At 53.0% G+C, this 15,771-nt stretch overlaps 9 protein-coding genes across 9 annotated transcripts; 3 read left to right on the top strand and 6 right to left on the bottom strand.

Annotated features, from left to right (window-relative positions):
* Positions 1-175: 175 nt before the first annotated feature.
* AKAW2_30107A (uncharacterized protein) lies at positions 176-2,045 on the top strand (the record flags this gene model as incomplete). The annotated part of the gene is made up of 6 exons (XM_041686584.1): positions 176-394; positions 454-538; positions 606-920; positions 973-1,088; positions 1,150-1,447; positions 1,498-2,045. 6 exons carry the CDS (start codon positions 176-178, stop codon positions 2,043-2,045), a joined length of 1,581 nt encoding a protein of 526 aa, XP_041540554.1.
* A 171-nt stretch (positions 2,046-2,216) lies between these two features.
* Positions 2,217-2,991, bottom strand: AKAW2_30106S (uncharacterized protein; the record flags this gene model as incomplete). Its single annotated transcript, XM_041686583.1, has 2 exons — positions 2,217-2,740; positions 2,802-2,991. The coding sequence occupies 2 exons, from the start codon at positions 2,989-2,991 to the stop codon at positions 2,217-2,219; spliced, it is 714 nt and encodes a 237-aa protein (XP_041540553.1).
* A 1,756-nt stretch (positions 2,992-4,747) lies between these two features.
* AKAW2_30105S (uncharacterized protein) lies at positions 4,748-5,026 on the bottom strand (the record flags this gene model as incomplete). Its single annotated transcript, XM_041686582.1, has 1 exon — positions 4,748-5,026. The coding sequence occupies one exon, from the start codon at positions 5,024-5,026 to the stop codon at positions 4,748-4,750; it is 279 nt and encodes a 92-aa protein (XP_041540552.1).
* A 149-nt stretch (positions 5,027-5,175) lies between these two features.
* Positions 5,176-6,662, bottom strand: AKAW2_30104S (uncharacterized protein; the record flags this gene model as incomplete). Its single annotated transcript, XM_041686581.1, has 2 exons — positions 5,176-5,503; positions 5,560-6,662. The coding sequence occupies 2 exons, from the start codon at positions 6,660-6,662 to the stop codon at positions 5,176-5,178; spliced, it is 1,431 nt and encodes a 476-aa protein (XP_041540551.1).
* Positions 6,663-7,678: 1,016 nt separating this feature from the next.
* Positions 7,679-9,286, bottom strand: AKAW2_30103S (uncharacterized protein; the record flags this gene model as incomplete). The annotated part of the gene is made up of 2 exons (XM_041686580.1): positions 7,679-8,917; positions 8,978-9,286. The coding sequence occupies 2 exons, from the start codon at positions 9,284-9,286 to the stop codon at positions 7,679-7,681; spliced, it is 1,548 nt and encodes a 515-aa protein (XP_041540550.1).
* Positions 9,287-10,149: 863 nt separating this feature from the next.
* Positions 10,150-11,936, top strand: AKAW2_30102A (uncharacterized protein; the record flags this gene model as incomplete). The annotated part of the gene is made up of 4 exons (XM_041686578.1): positions 10,150-10,254; positions 10,303-10,428; positions 10,482-10,589; positions 10,662-11,936. The coding sequence occupies 4 exons, from the start codon at positions 10,150-10,152 to the stop codon at positions 11,934-11,936; spliced, it is 1,614 nt and encodes a 537-aa protein (XP_041540549.1).
* A 371-nt stretch (positions 11,937-12,307) lies between these two features.
* On the bottom strand, positions 12,308-14,596 carry AKAW2_30101S (transcription factor domain-containing protein; the record flags this gene model as incomplete). Its single annotated transcript, XM_041686577.1, has 6 exons — positions 12,308-12,959; positions 13,028-13,363; positions 13,437-13,616; positions 13,698-13,861; positions 13,937-14,485; positions 14,570-14,596. The coding sequence occupies 6 exons, from the start codon at positions 14,594-14,596 to the stop codon at positions 12,308-12,310; spliced, it is 1,908 nt and encodes a 635-aa protein (XP_041540548.1).
* Positions 14,597-14,828: 232 nt separating this feature from the next.
* On the bottom strand, positions 14,829-15,267 carry AKAW2_30100S (uncharacterized protein; the record flags this gene model as incomplete). Its single annotated transcript, XM_041686576.1, has 2 exons — positions 14,829-14,910; positions 15,191-15,267. 2 exons carry the CDS (start codon positions 15,265-15,267, stop codon positions 14,829-14,831), a joined length of 159 nt encoding a protein of 52 aa, XP_041540547.1.
* Positions 15,268-15,526: 259 nt separating this feature from the next.
* AKAW2_30099A (uncharacterized protein) lies at positions 15,527-15,736 on the top strand (the record flags this gene model as incomplete). The annotated part of the gene is made up of 1 exon (XM_041686575.1): positions 15,527-15,736. The coding sequence occupies one exon, from the start codon at positions 15,527-15,529 to the stop codon at positions 15,734-15,736; it is 210 nt and encodes a 69-aa protein (XP_041540546.1).
* Positions 15,737-15,771: the final 35 nt, after the last annotated feature.

Below are 15,771 nucleotides of genomic sequence, written 5' to 3'. Positions count from 1 at the left end.
TCCCCACTGTTGAGCTTTCTTCCTGGATTACTCCAAATGCCCGGGATGGATGACGGAACTCAATTTTTGAGAAGGATTTTTCCCACGGGATGTTTGAAGCTATATAAGGTGCCAGAGAGCGCCCAAGGATCGTCCGGGATTCGTCTGAACCAGCCAGGAACGGCAGACAGTAATTATGAAGCTATCCTGGAATATTGGCGCCCTTCTTGGGAGCGCTGCTATTGCGTCTGCCGAGGTCTATCCGCCGTATTATGCCAATCTTACCTGGCAGCCCCCGCGGACGCTCTCCAACTGGTCCAATTTGACCGTGGAGACGCAGACGGGCACCTTCATCGGCATGCTGAATGATACCTATCCCAATGTTCGCCAATTTCTGCGCATCCCGTATGCCAAGGTCGGTGTTGATTGACTTCTTGGACACGGCCATCTCTGCTAACCAAATCATTGCGACAGCCTCCTGTCGGTGACCTTCGCTGGATGCCTCCACAAAAACCCGAAAAGTCGCGCAGAAGATATGACTCGACTCGATATGGACCAGGTACTATGAAATCCATGATAAACCGTACGAAGTCCCGGTGGTAACATCAGCTAATTCTCAATACCAGCTTGTCCGCAATATGTGACCGGTGAAAGCACCATGTGGAACAAATATTCACCCCCTAACCTTTTGGTCAACTTGGGAGAAAACCTGAACCAAGGGGCAGTGGCTTGGTCGACGTCGGAAGACTGTCTGTCATTGGCAGTCTGGACCCCATCCTATGCCAATCGCACCTCGAAGTTGCCTGTGGCATTGTTCGTGACTGGTGGAGGAGGTATCACTGGAGGAATTGAAATCCCCTCTCAGCTGCCCTCGCCGTGGGTGTCTCGCTCGCAGGAACACATTGTCGTGACTATCAATTACCGTGCCAACATCTTTGGAAGTAAGTCTCCCGCCGGTTATGCTATTGCATCCACTAACATCTATGTCTGTAGATCCCAAGTCCCGGGCCCTGAACGACACGTCGCTCACGCTGCTGGACGTGAGGGCGGCGGCGGAATGGGTGCATGAGAACATTGAGGCTTTTGGTGGAGATCGCGACAATATCATGGTCGGTCGTCCTCCACCACGCTGAACTAGCTCTGTGCAATGCGACTGACTATTATCTGCAGCTCTGGGGTCAATCCCAAGGAGCCGCCCTGACACACCTCTACACCCTCGCCTTCCCCGATGACCCACTAGCAGTCAAATTCGGAATCATCTCACAGCCACCATCAGTCACCATTGACCTGAGCACCACCGATGACGTCTATCAGGACTTTGACATTGTCGCCAAGGCCCTAGGCTGCAACTACGGCGATGATGCGGAAGCCGAGCTGGAGTGCATGCGCCAGGTCTCCTGGGTGCAGATTGAGGAGTACATTAATCGGTACTCGGGGTCACCCTCGATTGCATTCAGCAATTACATCCGTATGAAATGCCGTTCACCTCCATCCTTTCCGTACTAACGATACCTCCAGCCGACGAGAAGTACATCTTCTCCAACGAATCAAAGCGATACCTCGAAGGCAAGGTCGCCCGAGGCCCAGCCATCCGCTCCGACGCAGCCCGCGAGGACGCATCGGCGAATACCACAAGCGTGATGATCAGCGAAGGGGAATGGGATTGCAGAGCTGCCCAGGACTCGGCTCTGCGCAAGTCGCTCGGGCTCGAGACGTACCGGTACTTCTGGGCCGGCAACTTCACCAATATTAGTCCCGTCGACTGGCTGGGAGCGTTCCACTGGTCGGATTTGTTGATGATCTTCGGAACTTATCGCGAAGACGTCGGAGAGGTCCCGGGGCTGGAGGTGAAGACTTCTGAGACTATGCAGGATCATATTCTGGCTTTCTTGAAGGATTCTTCCACGGTTAATGTCACGGTCGGATGGCCGGCCTTTGATGCGGATGCTCCTGGGGGTGGGCAGATTCTGGAGTTTGGCGAGGGTACCCCGGTGCGTAAGGTGACTGGGGACTGGTTGGATGGGGGATGCTACAATTCTTCGATTCCATTCCGTATTTGGACGTGATATGCAGGTTTAGGAAATATTCAGTTTGGTTGGTAATATGTGCGATGAGGGATGATATGCTATCTGCGATGAGAATTGGGATTGGGATGGTAACTTAGCCACAAACTGATCCGCCAAACATCGAATCAATAAAGTTTGAGAAAAATCATTAATCCACTAGGTGGTTCACTTTCAATACCGTGGCGACGCTTCCTTGGGAATCTCCAGTAGATCTCCGACCGGTCGGGCCTCCATCCACGCATCCATTGCCTCATACAACTTGTAAAACGCCTTGTTGTTCATCGTCGGCAAATCGTTCAAGATAGGGTGGCCCAGCTTGGCCTGCGCCACCGCCAGATACTGGTATCCCTTGGGGTATTTCTCCAACTCCGCCCGGTCAAATTTCGGCACCGTCTGACCATCTGCAGGTGTGACGCGATCCTTCTCGTAGAACAATTTTATGTATACTACTTTCCAATCTCCGCCTTGTTTCAGACAGAAGTTTATGAAGCGGCAATCACACTCGACGTCAAACTCGACTCCGTCCCAGTTGAAGCGTTGAGTGATGGTGGCCTTCATTTTACCGATGGCGCGACCGGTAGTCGGGTTCAGGTCAACGAGCGTGCCGTTTTCGCGATGCATGATGTGGTCTCCGTTGGCGCGTCCCTTGATGGATGTCTGGATGAAATCGTCTATGGGGAGTCCGCCACTCCAGGCTGGAAAAACACACGGCATGTTAGCTGGACTGGCTGCCCCGAAAGGAGAGACGCGACCTACTAGTGAAGACAAAAGCGCCCTTGTCGACAAAGAGATGGCGGTAGTGGTTCCATTCGGAGGCGTCGCGATATACTGGCCAACCCTTGCAGAGCTCGGAAACGCAATAGCGATCGAGGATATCGCCCTCGGAGCCATTGATGTGGCTCCAAATAGTAGGCTGCGTTTCTTTCTCGGTGATATTGTAGACCATACTGGATGGGAATGTCTCGTGGGCCGATTTAAAGGTGAACACACCTCTACCACGCCTGCACATCCCAGCAGTATATCTATAACTCGTGGCTACCCCTCCCGATCCCAGGTTCAGTCGACATGACATCATCCCCGACCGTGGTTGAAGCTGCCTGTCAGAGTTAAGGCTTTCCGTAGCATCCGGGGTTCTCGATCCGGTTTCCAACTCCCGACCGGGCGAGCCGGTTCCATCCTGCGGATTGATATAGTATCATTGTGCTCTGTGGAAGACCTGGCAGTCGAATTGGCATGGGCAAACCGGGCGAGGGTCGCACGCGAGGATCGGAGTGGCCGTTTGGGAGTGCGGTCGCAGCCTGTCACTCATGGCATCATGTTGTTGGATTTGGGTTGACGGTAACTGTTTGCATGCGGGAGAAGCTTAGAAGGTGCATGGTCGTCGATGTGGGTGATAATCTGATAATGAAGAGAAGATAAGCTTAAAACTGTGGAGGGTGGCACAACATTTGATTCCCGGAGGCAAGAGATTCATTCACTCCTCCTTACGGAGTCCGTGACAACTAATTGATTGTTGCGCGATTGCAGCCGGAAACTTGTTGTGGGGGAGTCAAGGGCCCGCCTCTGCGCTAATCCCGAAATGGATTGCTTCTGCCTCAGGTTGCAACAACCGTCACACGCCAGTCTTTCTGTATTTTTTCTTTGTGAAGTAAAACATTACGCTGCGTAGATTGCGAACAGCAACATTATACTTGCTACTAGAGATACTAGGTACGGTTGTAAGTGCTCGACAATCGATGCTATCGACGTCCAGTTGGCCAGACCGTTCCAGTAATACCGGTAGTAGTAGTGAAGGAGTAACCTCAAACATATATATATTCAATGCAGTTAGTAGTGCTTGTACGGGAAGTAGGATTTGTATTGACAGTATTACTAGGCATGTATCTTAGCCAAGCACCATTAGTTGGGATGCAAAAGGTTTTTATCCCATAGCAGTAGTAAATAGCATTTAATAATCATCTCATGGCCGACCCATCAACACCAATCTAAAGTAATAACCATAAATATGTTACTTAGTAGGAGACCTTCCGCGGTTCGGCACGTGACCCGCGCGGGGGTTCTGCCGTGTTTCCCCGCCCCCCTTTTTCTCCTCACTTTCCTTTCCATCCCCGCATGTCTGCTCGATCCATCTCCCCAGTCGCGTCTTTTGCTCACTTGTCTTGCATTCCATACTTCTCCTGCCATACTGAAGAAAAAAAAAATAAGGTATATCAAAGATACCGGGCACTGTTGAAGATTACAGTTTGGATACACTTACATGCCCAGCTACAGATGCCTAGAGAGGAAGATCTGTGAGGCAGCCAATGAACCTCTACAACCATGTGAACAGCAACTCCAAGGAACTTTTCCTTCATGAGAGACTAATGGGCTCACCCCGCCAAGCTAGTGAAGGATATATGTATATACACGAACAAATAACAAAAACAAAGAGCGAGTGGCTGGCGCGACCATTAACCTATTACTTCCACTGAAACAGAACCCCCCCAACGTTGGGCCTCACCTATCACAGAAGAGGAGATATGTCGACATTATACTGGAAGCAGTGTGAGACCCGTGAAAATCCCCGCAGAAGCAGACAATTAGCAGGACAGAAAGACCTGACCAACGACTAGAGGTGCACTCCCCCTTCGGAACTGGAAGCGGACGTGCCGTGGTAGTTTCCTAGATAGTCTCCCAGCTCCGAAATGGCTAGTTGTCGAAGCTCACTGCGCAACACCTTGCCGGACTATCACGAACAGTATGGTCAGAATTTGCAGATCATGGAGAACAATACAATGGCAAGGAATAGTGCATACCGCGTTCCGAGGAATCTTTTCAATGAACGAGAGACCGCCTGACAGACGTTTGTATGGAGGTAGCTTCTCCGAGATGAGCTCATGGATCTCCTCGGCGGACACGGAGGTCTTGGGGTACGTCTGGATATAGGCCCGGGGACCCTCGTCCTCGTTTCTGCGGAAGTTAGATTCAATCCTCCAAACCATGACACAGGCGGCTTACACTGCGACTCCGATGACCCCAACATCACAGACGTGCGGGTGCTGTAGTAGGACAGACTCAATCTCGACCGGAGATACGTGACTTCCGTTGACCTTAATCAAATTTTGTGGTAACAGTGAGCGAGAGTCCTATGTTACCTGCCAAACCTGGCGGCAAGGTTACAAGGAATTACCTTTTTACGGTCGACAATATACCAATTACCTTCGTCATCGACGTATCCTACATCTCCTGTGCTGATCCAGCCGCCTGTCCCCATCACTTGCTCTGTCGCGGCTGGATTGTTCCAGTATCCTCGAGTTGATCCTGGCGTGCGGATCCAGATGTCGCCAACCTCTCCTGTCTTCAACGTCCGCGAGGAATCGCTGGAATCAGTTACTTTTCCTTCGTATGTGGCGTTCAGTTGCCCGACCGTCTCGGACTTTGGCGGGCGCAGGGGATCGGGCCCAGTAATAGTTCCCGTTCTATTCAGTCATAGAGTCAGCAACAGTGAACACTCGTCTTGCAGGACCCCACTTACTCTGTAAGCCCCCAGGCTCGGGCGACGTATCCAATCCCCATGCCTTCGAGCTTGAACTTCGTGAACTGACTCATTGGCGCAGCACACGCCTCGACACGACGGAGGCATGACAGATCGTATTGCTGACAAACGGGGGCATTCTTTGCCATGGAGGTAAGAACAGAGCTCCGAATGATTGCATCAGTGATCTGGAACCGCTCAACTGCCTCGCAGATGCTTCGGAAGTCATTGCGTCGCATCAAGTACAGCGGAACACCCATCCTGGGAAAGATGGCGCAATATGACCGCTGCCCCACACTGTGGTTGATCGCAAGGGATCCCAACACGCGGACGTTTTCAGGGCCTCCAAGACGAGGGTTGTACTTCCAAGCTGGATGCGAGGAAATTCGTCGGATGTATCCCATTGCTGCAGCGATGTAGTTGCGATGCGACAGTTCGACACCCTTGGGCTCACCAGTTGTGCCGGAAGTAAAAAGAAGCATAATTGTACTGTTGTACTCCTGGGAGGAGATGACTGAGGGGTACCAAAATCGGGACCCCTCCCATTCGGACGCCACCATCGTTTGCCAGTGCTGAATTGGACCTTCTGGCTCGCCGCAGCCGTCTAGGAGGTCATCATCAAAGACGAAAATTCGGTCATCGGGATGATTCGCTAGACGCGCGGCTTGAAGGGCAACTGGAAGGGTGGCACGGCTGGCAAAGATTACCGAAGGTTGCGAAAAGCAGATGAGACGATGGAATTCGGCCTGGTTGAGGGCAGGTTGTCCAGAAGCGAAGATACAGCCGGCCATCACGGTGCCCATGAGGAGCGCAGGATAGCAGAGGGCATTGGAGGTCACACACAACACCCGATCTTTCGGGTTGACGCCCAGTTTCTGCAAGCCCACCGCTACACGAGCAGATAGGAGTCGGTATTGTGCCAGCGACAAAGCTCTCGTGTCAGGGGAGTCGGCATCAATGAGGATCTTTCGGCTACTCGGAGAGCGTCGAGGGGAGCCAAAGACAAATCGGGGGAGTGAACATTGAGGGATGGGTGTAGTCCATTTCGAAACAGTGTGCGAAGACCTGTCGCTGTGTTGTCGAGGCGTTGGTGGAGGATGCATGATGAAGAGAAGTTCACGAGGTTATCACCACTGGCTCTGTCTCCAAGCTTCTTTGATATGCTCGTGTCTGGGCTTAGGTCTCTCAGTGGACCCTCTCTCCCTTATATACTTTCTACGACGAAGGCTCGTTCTCAGCCAGCAGGGATTGGTGATGGATTTACGTAAATGAACCTTCTGGCGTAAGCCCTTTGAGCTGAGCATTGATGCCTGTTGACCAAGAAACTATGGAACAATAGCTTGAGACTGGCTGCTGCTGATGAAATCTATCGATCTGCACGTGTGGGCCAGGGGCCGTCTTGGTTTGCTGCAGCTCCAGACCGATGATCTGCGCCTCCGGCCGCGCCTCTTGTCGGGACGGCGATCGGCCAATTTCGTGATGCAGACTCGCACCGCTGCAGACTGACACTGCAGATTTTGCCCAACTCCACACCAGCTCTTGTCGGGACCTCTCTTCGGAGTTCAGTTGCCAGCTCGGACATTGAGCTCCCCACGTCGGTCCGGAGAACTCTTGCATTCCCCTGACTGTTGCTTTTTTAGCATCACACCGGCGACAATCATTGCGTGATTCCATGATGTGACGCCGGTTCTCACTAGATTCGTATCACACGGCAATCATCTTTCATCACCTTCAGGTGAAGACGTGGACGGCATGATGGGTAAGCAATATGGCATAGCCTGATCCCCGCTCAAATCTACAAAGCACATTCTACAAAGCACATTCGGAACAAAGCAGAATGCAAGGGCAGCGCACGGGCGACGTAAGGGACGCCATTGCGTATACTCGGGCGACAGGTCAAAACTTTGATCGCTTTAGGAATGCCATCTCTTCAAAATTCGTCTACAACGTACGCATTCAAAGGGTTTTCCTGGTATATGCACGAGAGGTCTAAGGTACGAGTTCCTGATTTTACCTATCCGATCTTGTCTATCTATGAAACATCCTTTTTTCTTACTTCGATCTACAGTGGCTCGTAGATCTTGGGTGCGTTGGCACCCCTGAATGAATGACGATCCTATCAGACCCTCCCCGCCAGTTTCTTGCGGTAGTCGTGGCCCCAGAGTAGAACACCCCAAAGAAGGATGCTGCCAACTGCCCACAGCACAGCAATCAGGGTCCCCATCCAGCCCATACCGATTGCGTCAATGATAGGCACTGCAGCTGCAACCGCACCCGCACCTAGAAAACAACGGAACATTGTGTTTGAAGCTGTGACTGTCGCCGCCCGCTTTACGTGGCAGTCGATCAGCAATGTGACCAGGATGCTGGTGGCTCCCGAAATAGTATGCGCCGTGAAAAACAGCATAACGAGCGGTCCAGCCACATGGGTCCTGTAATTCATGACCCAGCCGTAGCCAATGATGCAGATGCAGGACAGATAGACCATCGGCAAGGTGATCTGAAGACGGGCCTTTTCGAGGGGAAATTCAAGGAGGTCCGTCTGGCGGTTGTTGGCCACCTCTAAGCCATGCTGCCGGCCTACGCGACGGAAATTCCAGTCCACGAATCGCCCAACGGTCCACCGTGAGGTGAGACTGCCGATGCCGTACGGGATATAGCACAGACCGATCTGGAGCGAGTTGTAGTTATACTTCTCCCCCAGCTCTGAAGATAAACTACTGAGGACAGCAAAGTATCCACAGTAGAGGATGGAGCAGAAGGCGATGATGGCGCCAGTCTCCTTTTCAAAGGCGATCTTGATGCTGTCTACTGGCGACGGTCGACGGGGCCTAGGCCCGTCTTCCAGCTCTTTCTTAGCCGCCTCAGCTCCCTCATAGGCTGAGGGCTCCACGATTGGAATGAGTGGACGGTTCCATCGTGGCGCGGGAATGGATCCATTTCCCACCACCATGCGGCAGGTTTCGGGGAAGCAGACAAGAATCAAGACTATCATCGCTGCGGCAAAGATGGCTAGGAACCAGAAGATACTTCGCCAGTCAAGAAACTGGGCCAGGACACCTCCGATAATAGGTCCCAGTGCAGGTCCCATTGTTATTCCTAGCGACGAGTAGATCATGTATTTACCACGCTCGGCTCTTGTGACCACGTCGGCCGTGACAGCCATTCCAACGACCGAGATGGCACTACTTCCGCAACTTTGGAAGGTTCTGAGGATAATGAGCGCAATGTAGTTGTCTTGGAGTGCCAGGCCGATATTGACGGCGAGGTACGTGATCAGACAGACCAGCATCGTGGGCCGACGGCCATACACGTCGGAGATACTACCCGTCACCAACGGCGCAACTCCTTGAAAGATCTGATTCGAAATATGTTAGCTTATGCTGCACATTTTCTCGGACCCGGGATGGAATCTTACCATGTACGTGGTGATAGTTAAGTTTATCTTGCTGACGGAGACATGCAAGTCGTCTGATAGTTGGTCGATGGCGGGATAGTAGATGTTTGCTGATACCGGAGCTAGGAAGCCCACAATGGCCGCTATAGCGATGGTCATGATTTTCTTCCTCTCCGTCAACACTGTATGAGGCGGGGGAGGTGGTGGCGCCTCTGAGGGCGTTTGAGAGAGTGGCTGGAGGCTGGCACTGCTGGCACTGCCCCCGAGGGAGCCCAGCTCAATTGTGTGCACAACCTCCTGAGGACCTTTGTCCTTGACTTCTTGAGACATGATAAATTGACTTGATTGCCTTAGGGTGTGAAAAAGGGTTGGTATAGGCCCTGGAAAATGCAAAAAGAATGACTTGGTTTAGCCAAAGCATCAATCGACCGCGAAACTTGCCATGTCTGGCATAGTTATACGGGCTCTGTGCTGACATCCTCTCCCTGTCCGATGACATATGCATCCGTCCGATCGATGCTTGTTTTCCGGAATTGGCAACCGGAAATCACATCAAGGATGGGATGTCTTACGTCCTGGCTAGTGTTTTCACGGCACGGGGCCTTTCGTGGGGACGTATAATTCCGTCCGTTCCCGAGCAGTTCGGAGGCACTTTCTCAGCTACGTTCGGTGTGATTCAAAGCTTCAGCTTGCCGAAAGAGGAAATGGGGACCTTTATGGAAGTAACCTTTAAGTAATGGAAACTAAAAGTTGGGGAAGATCGCGGCTGAGCCCCAGGGGTGGCGTCAACGATGATCAGGGTGCAAAAGCAAGTTTCAATGGAACACGAAACTACGCCGAGAAGTAGAAGAAGAACTTAAATGCGCAGCCGCGTCAGCGGCTGCATCGTCGATCATGCATCTCCACTCTGCAACAGCTAAACTATTGGCGGTAAAAGAAAGTCCGGGCTCGACCTGTCGATCATTCAGGGTGCGCAACCCTAATACTCACGCCATCGCGGACCTGCAGCTTAGCTTCGGCGCATGTTGGCCCAACAAAGGATGCATACCAGAAAAGTATGCCAAGTAATTGTGACTGAAGCCCCTTGGGTGTCTATATAAAGCTCATCAGAATGAGTTTCACCATTGACCAAATAAGGCAGCCAGGACATCTTTAGATCCAGAAGGTCTTTGTAGTCGCAATCCACCCTCAAAATGCCGTCAATTCAGTTCATGCCTGAAATGGATCCCCCATCGGACGCAGCTTACCCTTCCTCGGCGGAACGGGCGGGAGGAAAGAATGTAGACACTACATACAATGTGAGTTATTCCAAATCAAGGCCAAAGGTCGTGCTGACACCCTGAAAGGACACACTTCGCCTGCTCAATTCGCTCAACACCAACTTTGCGTATCGCCAACTCCAGATTGAGACAGTAGACCAAGATGTCTTCATCCAGGACATGCTGAGATGGTGTCGTGCTGTGGGGTATGAGGTGTGTAATATTTCCGGAGGATAGTATAGACCGCCACTGACAGCGATCTACAGAGTCCCGATTTCGATCCTTTGAATGCGGTGCACATTGCCGGAAGTAAAGGCAAAGGTTCCACCTCGGCGTTTATCTTCTCGATTTTGTCCGAGTACCAGGGTCACGAGGTATGCGCTGCAACCACTGCAGCTGAGCTGTCGAACAATTCCATCCGCAGTCATCACTGACACATGTCATAGAACCCAATCAAGAAGCTGGGACTTTACACATCACCCCATCTGCGCACTGTCCGGGAGCGCATTCGGATCAGCCCGTCCAACGACACCCCTTTTCACCACACGTCTCTGACCGAAGACCAATTCATCCAGTACTTCTGTGATGTCTGGGGCCGACTTGGCCTGACAGAGGAGAATGCTAAGAGCGGCCCCCCCTTTGCCCGCTTCCTCACCCTGGTGGCCCTTCACGGGTTCCTGCAGGAGAAAGTCGACACCGCCGTGGTCGAAGTGTGCCTCGGTGGCCGACATGACTCAACCAATGTACTTCACAGACCCAGTGTCAGTGCAATCACGAGTCTCGCCCTAGAACACACCGACGTCCTCGGTAACACCATCGAGGATATCGCCTGGGCTAAAGGCGGCATCATCAAGCCCGGTGTCCCGATCTTGACTATTCCCCAAGCTCCCGGCGCTACCGCTACCCTGCAGAAGATCGCCGCTGAAGTGGGAGCACCACTGACCATTGTCTCCATGCACCCAGAAGTGGAGACCATGGAGCTGGGACTAGCAGGAGACTTCCAGAAGATAAACGCTAGTTTGGCCATAGCCGTGGCAGCGACCCATCTGCGCAACATGGGCTACTCGGACATTCCCGAGGACATCACCTCCGCTCCCCTACCGGAGAAATTCCGTCGCGCCCTGGAGACCGCCAGCTGGCCGGGCCGCTGCGAGACGCGGGACTGCCGGTCCGGTCGGTTCCATCTGGATGGCGCGCACACCGTGGAGAGCATGGACCTGGTGGGATCCTGGTTCGCGAAGAAGGCCGCACCGCAGCAGGACTCCGCCAAGCGGGTTCTCATCTTCAACCAGTCCACCCGCGATGCTTTTACTTTGGTGCGCCACCTCCGGGATAGCATTCGTCAGACCGCAGGCAATGGGAGTAGTCTGGCCGAGAAGCCGTTCCACCATGTCATCTTCTGCTCAAACATTGCCTGGGAGAGGGATGAGACGGCGGATATGGAGCGCGCGTCCATGACCTTCCACGGTAATGCAGGCGAGGAGAACCTCAACCTCCAGGCCCAGCTGAGCACTTACTGGCGCGGTATCCCCGGTGAGGAGTTGACGGGCATCACTGTTGTGCGCACCGTCGAGGAAGCTATTCGCTGCGCTGGGGGTGTTGGCAGCGTCGGCGGCCAGGGTCGTGTGCCGCCGCTTGTGCTTATCACGGGTAGTCTGCACTTGATTGGAAGTGCGTCGGAGGTGCTGGAGACCCTCGAAGAAGAGGGCCTTTACTTGTGAGAAGCTTTGCGGGGTCTTTCGTGAACTTACTATTCAATTTTCGGATGTATTATATTTTGTGTGTTCTTTTGTTGTCTAGAAAGATGATGTAATCATACAAAAGGGGGGAGGGATCATGAGGGGTGGTGATATATATGTATTTATGAATCAGGGTTGATGTCGGTATTTCGGGTTACCGAGTGGAGGATCAATTGATCTTATAGTTATATGGACTTTCTGAAGAGGTGAATATGTTAGGAATTGAAATGGTAACTTCGTGTATCGTCTACCGATGCAATCGAGTCATATATATGTACAGGCTCAGGGATGTATCTGAGCTTCGTGACCACAATGGGACATGGTCTAATCTATATTCCTGCCAAAGAGGGAGTTCAAAAATGCGTCACTCCCTTTGGCCGACGGTCACGCCACTCGTCTTCCTTGCCCACACTTAACCGCTCGTATCGCTGCAACATCTCGTGCAGCCCAGAGGTAGCTAACGATTGGGGATCGTCCTGGAAGTGGTCCACGTAACTCTGTTCGCCGTCGATCTTGGTTAACCCCTCGGCGTATTTATCCCACCGGTCGGGAACCTGTGCCTTCGAGTCTGGCTGGAACAGCTCCTTGATCCCGGGTGGCACCTCATCCGACTGCTGCACCCGATCGCCCTGGTTGCGGGACCGCACCGAGAGCTTGAAGAGGTGGAAGAGGTGGCGTCCCAGTTGCGAGCGGCAGGCAATGATCGACATGGCGCTGGTCAGGGTGAGGAAGTCGCGGTCGAGGATATCAAAGGTGTCCTGGCCGAGGAGGGTGAACAGCGCCAGGTTGACCGAATACATGGCGAACTGGTGGGCATGTTCCATCCCGTATTCCACCCGTAGCTGCTGGGTAAGCGCGGCGATAGTTCGTGCTGATGAAAGGGCGATTTCCACAGCGCTGAACCCTTTACTTTCTCGGGGCGTACGCTCGTCACCCTCGGAGAGTATGGGGTGGAATCCGAAGCGATCGCAGCAGAGATTTATTACTAGTGTATGGTAGCGCATTCTGTAGAACAATGGGACTGGTTAGCTCACTCATGCTCCACCGCCTCGCGGATCGGAAGTACACTTTACCTGAGCAGCAGTAGATGTGGTGCCGGTCGCGTGGCCGGATCGAAGCACTCGGGAAGATTGCTTTCCCATGCACTGAGCCGGTCGTAGAGTTCTTGCTTGCGCTGATCTGGCTCGGTGCCCGACCGATCGGTGCGGGAGAGACTCCAGGAAATGTCGCGGGCAATGAAGGAGAGCTTGCATGCTTCATCAAAATATAGGTTTAGGTACGACGGGCGGGATTTTTGAGATACAGGGTACGGTGCCCACATATCGCTCGTGTTCAAGCCATTTCGGTCGATGCGCTCGACACTTACGGAGCGCACGCGGCTGGGCCGGAGGAAGTTGGTATGGACGACCCTGCGGTTGTCCCCTATCAGACAGGGGCCTGGGACATAAAATGTGTGTAAGAGGAACGTGAGATCGCACTTACGTGTCTACCTGGAACAGGCCCCAGGCGGTGCGCTTAATGGAGACGATCATATCCTCGGACATTTGGGATACGGAGAGGCGTAAATCGGTCTTCTTATTGACGATACCTAGCGACTCTCCCATCTCAATGGCGCGATGCAGCATAGTGTATCCCCAGTCATTGTGGCCCGACAAGGAGTACCTGGTGGGATTAGAAACATACAGTCAGGTCCTCCGGTCGACGCGTCAGGGCGCCCACCGCCCAGGGTTGGTGCGAGCATACCTCTCATACAGCAATAGATGCGCCTGCAAAGATGCCAGACGAATGTCGCCTCCCTTCTCAAACTGATGCGATTGTAGATGGCGTTCTGCTTCTGCCAGAAAATCGGCTCCTTTGGTGCGGACATCACCGGGGACAGTGTAGGCTTCGGTGTATTGCGAGTAGTACTAGATAGAGCCACGCAACTCCGATAGTTATCCCGTCTGCTCAAAGAGATACATGGCAGGGTGAAAGGGACTTACGCAAGCATTGGCCAATAGGGCATTGACCAAGAAGGGGCTGCAAAAGTCGGATTCGGTGTTGCCCATGGCCATGTGCTTAATAAAGGTTCCGCTGTCGAAGAAGGCGAAGAAGGGATAGTCCCAGATTAGGTAGAGGGAGACTAAGTGGGAGACGAGGTCATCGTCGTCGGTGACGGAAGTCCAGGGTTTGGCAGGGACGCGATAAGGAGCATTACTGCACAAATACCGGATATCCATAATCTGAGGGCGAAAGCGTGGGGGCTCACTCTCGACCTCAATACCGCGACGCAGGCCTTCCAGGCGGCGCAAGGCGTCCTCCTGATCTGGGGCCGAGGGCTGGGCAGCGGCCAGGGCGCGAGTGAGGTAGGCCCGCACCTCGTCCAGCGAGGCGTGGTTGCGGATCATGTCGACGAGGGTCGGAGTGTGATCGGGGTCGATGGATCGGACGACGTGGAAGAGATCGTGCAGTAGGTCCTCATGGTAGTTACCCGAGCTGATAGCATACTCGGCGGCGGGTTGTTGGGCGCGATCGGCCCTGGCTGGGGCAGTCTACGAATGTATAAGAGACTAGGACTAAGGAATGGACGATTCAGTGGGGTAAGGGAGGGCGCGGCAGGGAAACCCAGCACGTACCTCGGATTTCTTTCTGCGCGTGGACATGGGGGCACGACGGCCGGTTTATCAGGAAGAGGTAGTGGGAGAAATGGTTCTCTGGGAAGATTCGAGAAGGGGTTGGTTTTCGGGGGAGGGAGAAAAGGGACATGGAAGGGTTCCTGAGTTTGGCCAGCAGAAATTCTTGGGCGAACGGAGGAGAAGCCGGTGATGATGATGATATTGCTGGCAGGAGAAAGGATGGCGATGATGCCATGATGACATAAAGGGAACCCACAATTCATCCGTTCGCCCATGCTGGGGAGGGAGATGCGCGAATGGGGATCGTAGACATGATGAGTTGCCAATCCAGCAGCAGAAGTCTGGAGCAAAATCAGTTAACCAGGAAGGTTTGCGGGCAGTAGAAGACGAGAAGGTAATGGGGGATGTATAGCGATAAGGAAGATGTAGTCGAGAAGTAGAAGAGAGGAGTAGAGGGAGTAAGAGAGGAGAGGAATTGATGAAACAGGAAAGTGGAGACGAGAGGGACCGCTGAGGTAAGCACAGATGCGGGGAAGCTTTCAACCAGACCAGAAACAGACGAAACACACACACACACACACACACACACACATTCCTCAGAGTCTACTGCTGCTTACTCACCTAAGTAACTTTCCTAACAATGTCAAAGATCCCTGAATTGTTTCGGAGCACTCGATTTTAGTTGACAGAACTACCATTGGCCAGATCCTAAGATCTGAAGATAAGGTTTGCGCGGTCGAGCCTCGAACCGGCCCTCTTCCCTTCTCTTGGTGTATCTTCCACCACTACTATGATGCCCAGAAGTATCATTCTGTCTCTTGATCAACCATCTCAGGCACTCACAGTTATCTTCACATAACCTCCTCGTTCCCGTCCAGCCATGTCAACCACTGCAAGACGGTCACACACCTTTCTCTCCCTCTCTTCTCGAACCGTTGTGTGCGGGGAGGAGGAAACATGGCGATGGTCCCCGTCGACTACGCGGCAATTCTTGCCCTCTTTATGCGACGCAACTACGGGATGAGCTCCTTGGGGGTAGGGGTGGGAGGAGATAAAGGCTTTGGACTAATCGATATCGCGGTGACGGGAGCGCTAGACGGACGGGGAGGCTGTGTGTCGAAGGATGACGTTCCCAACGCGCTAGTTCGCTTTCCCTCCGTGAACTGATATTTTTTTTCCTGCTGAGACAGGGAGTCCGTTCT

This window comes from Aspergillus luchuensis, chromosome 3, assembly GCF_016861625.1.
Source record: "Aspergillus luchuensis IFO 4308 DNA, chromosome 3, nearly complete sequence".
Taxonomy (NCBI): Eukaryota; Fungi; Ascomycota; class Eurotiomycetes; order Eurotiales; family Aspergillaceae; genus Aspergillus; species Aspergillus luchuensis.
This window is presented reverse-complemented; position numbering and strand designations above follow the sequence as displayed.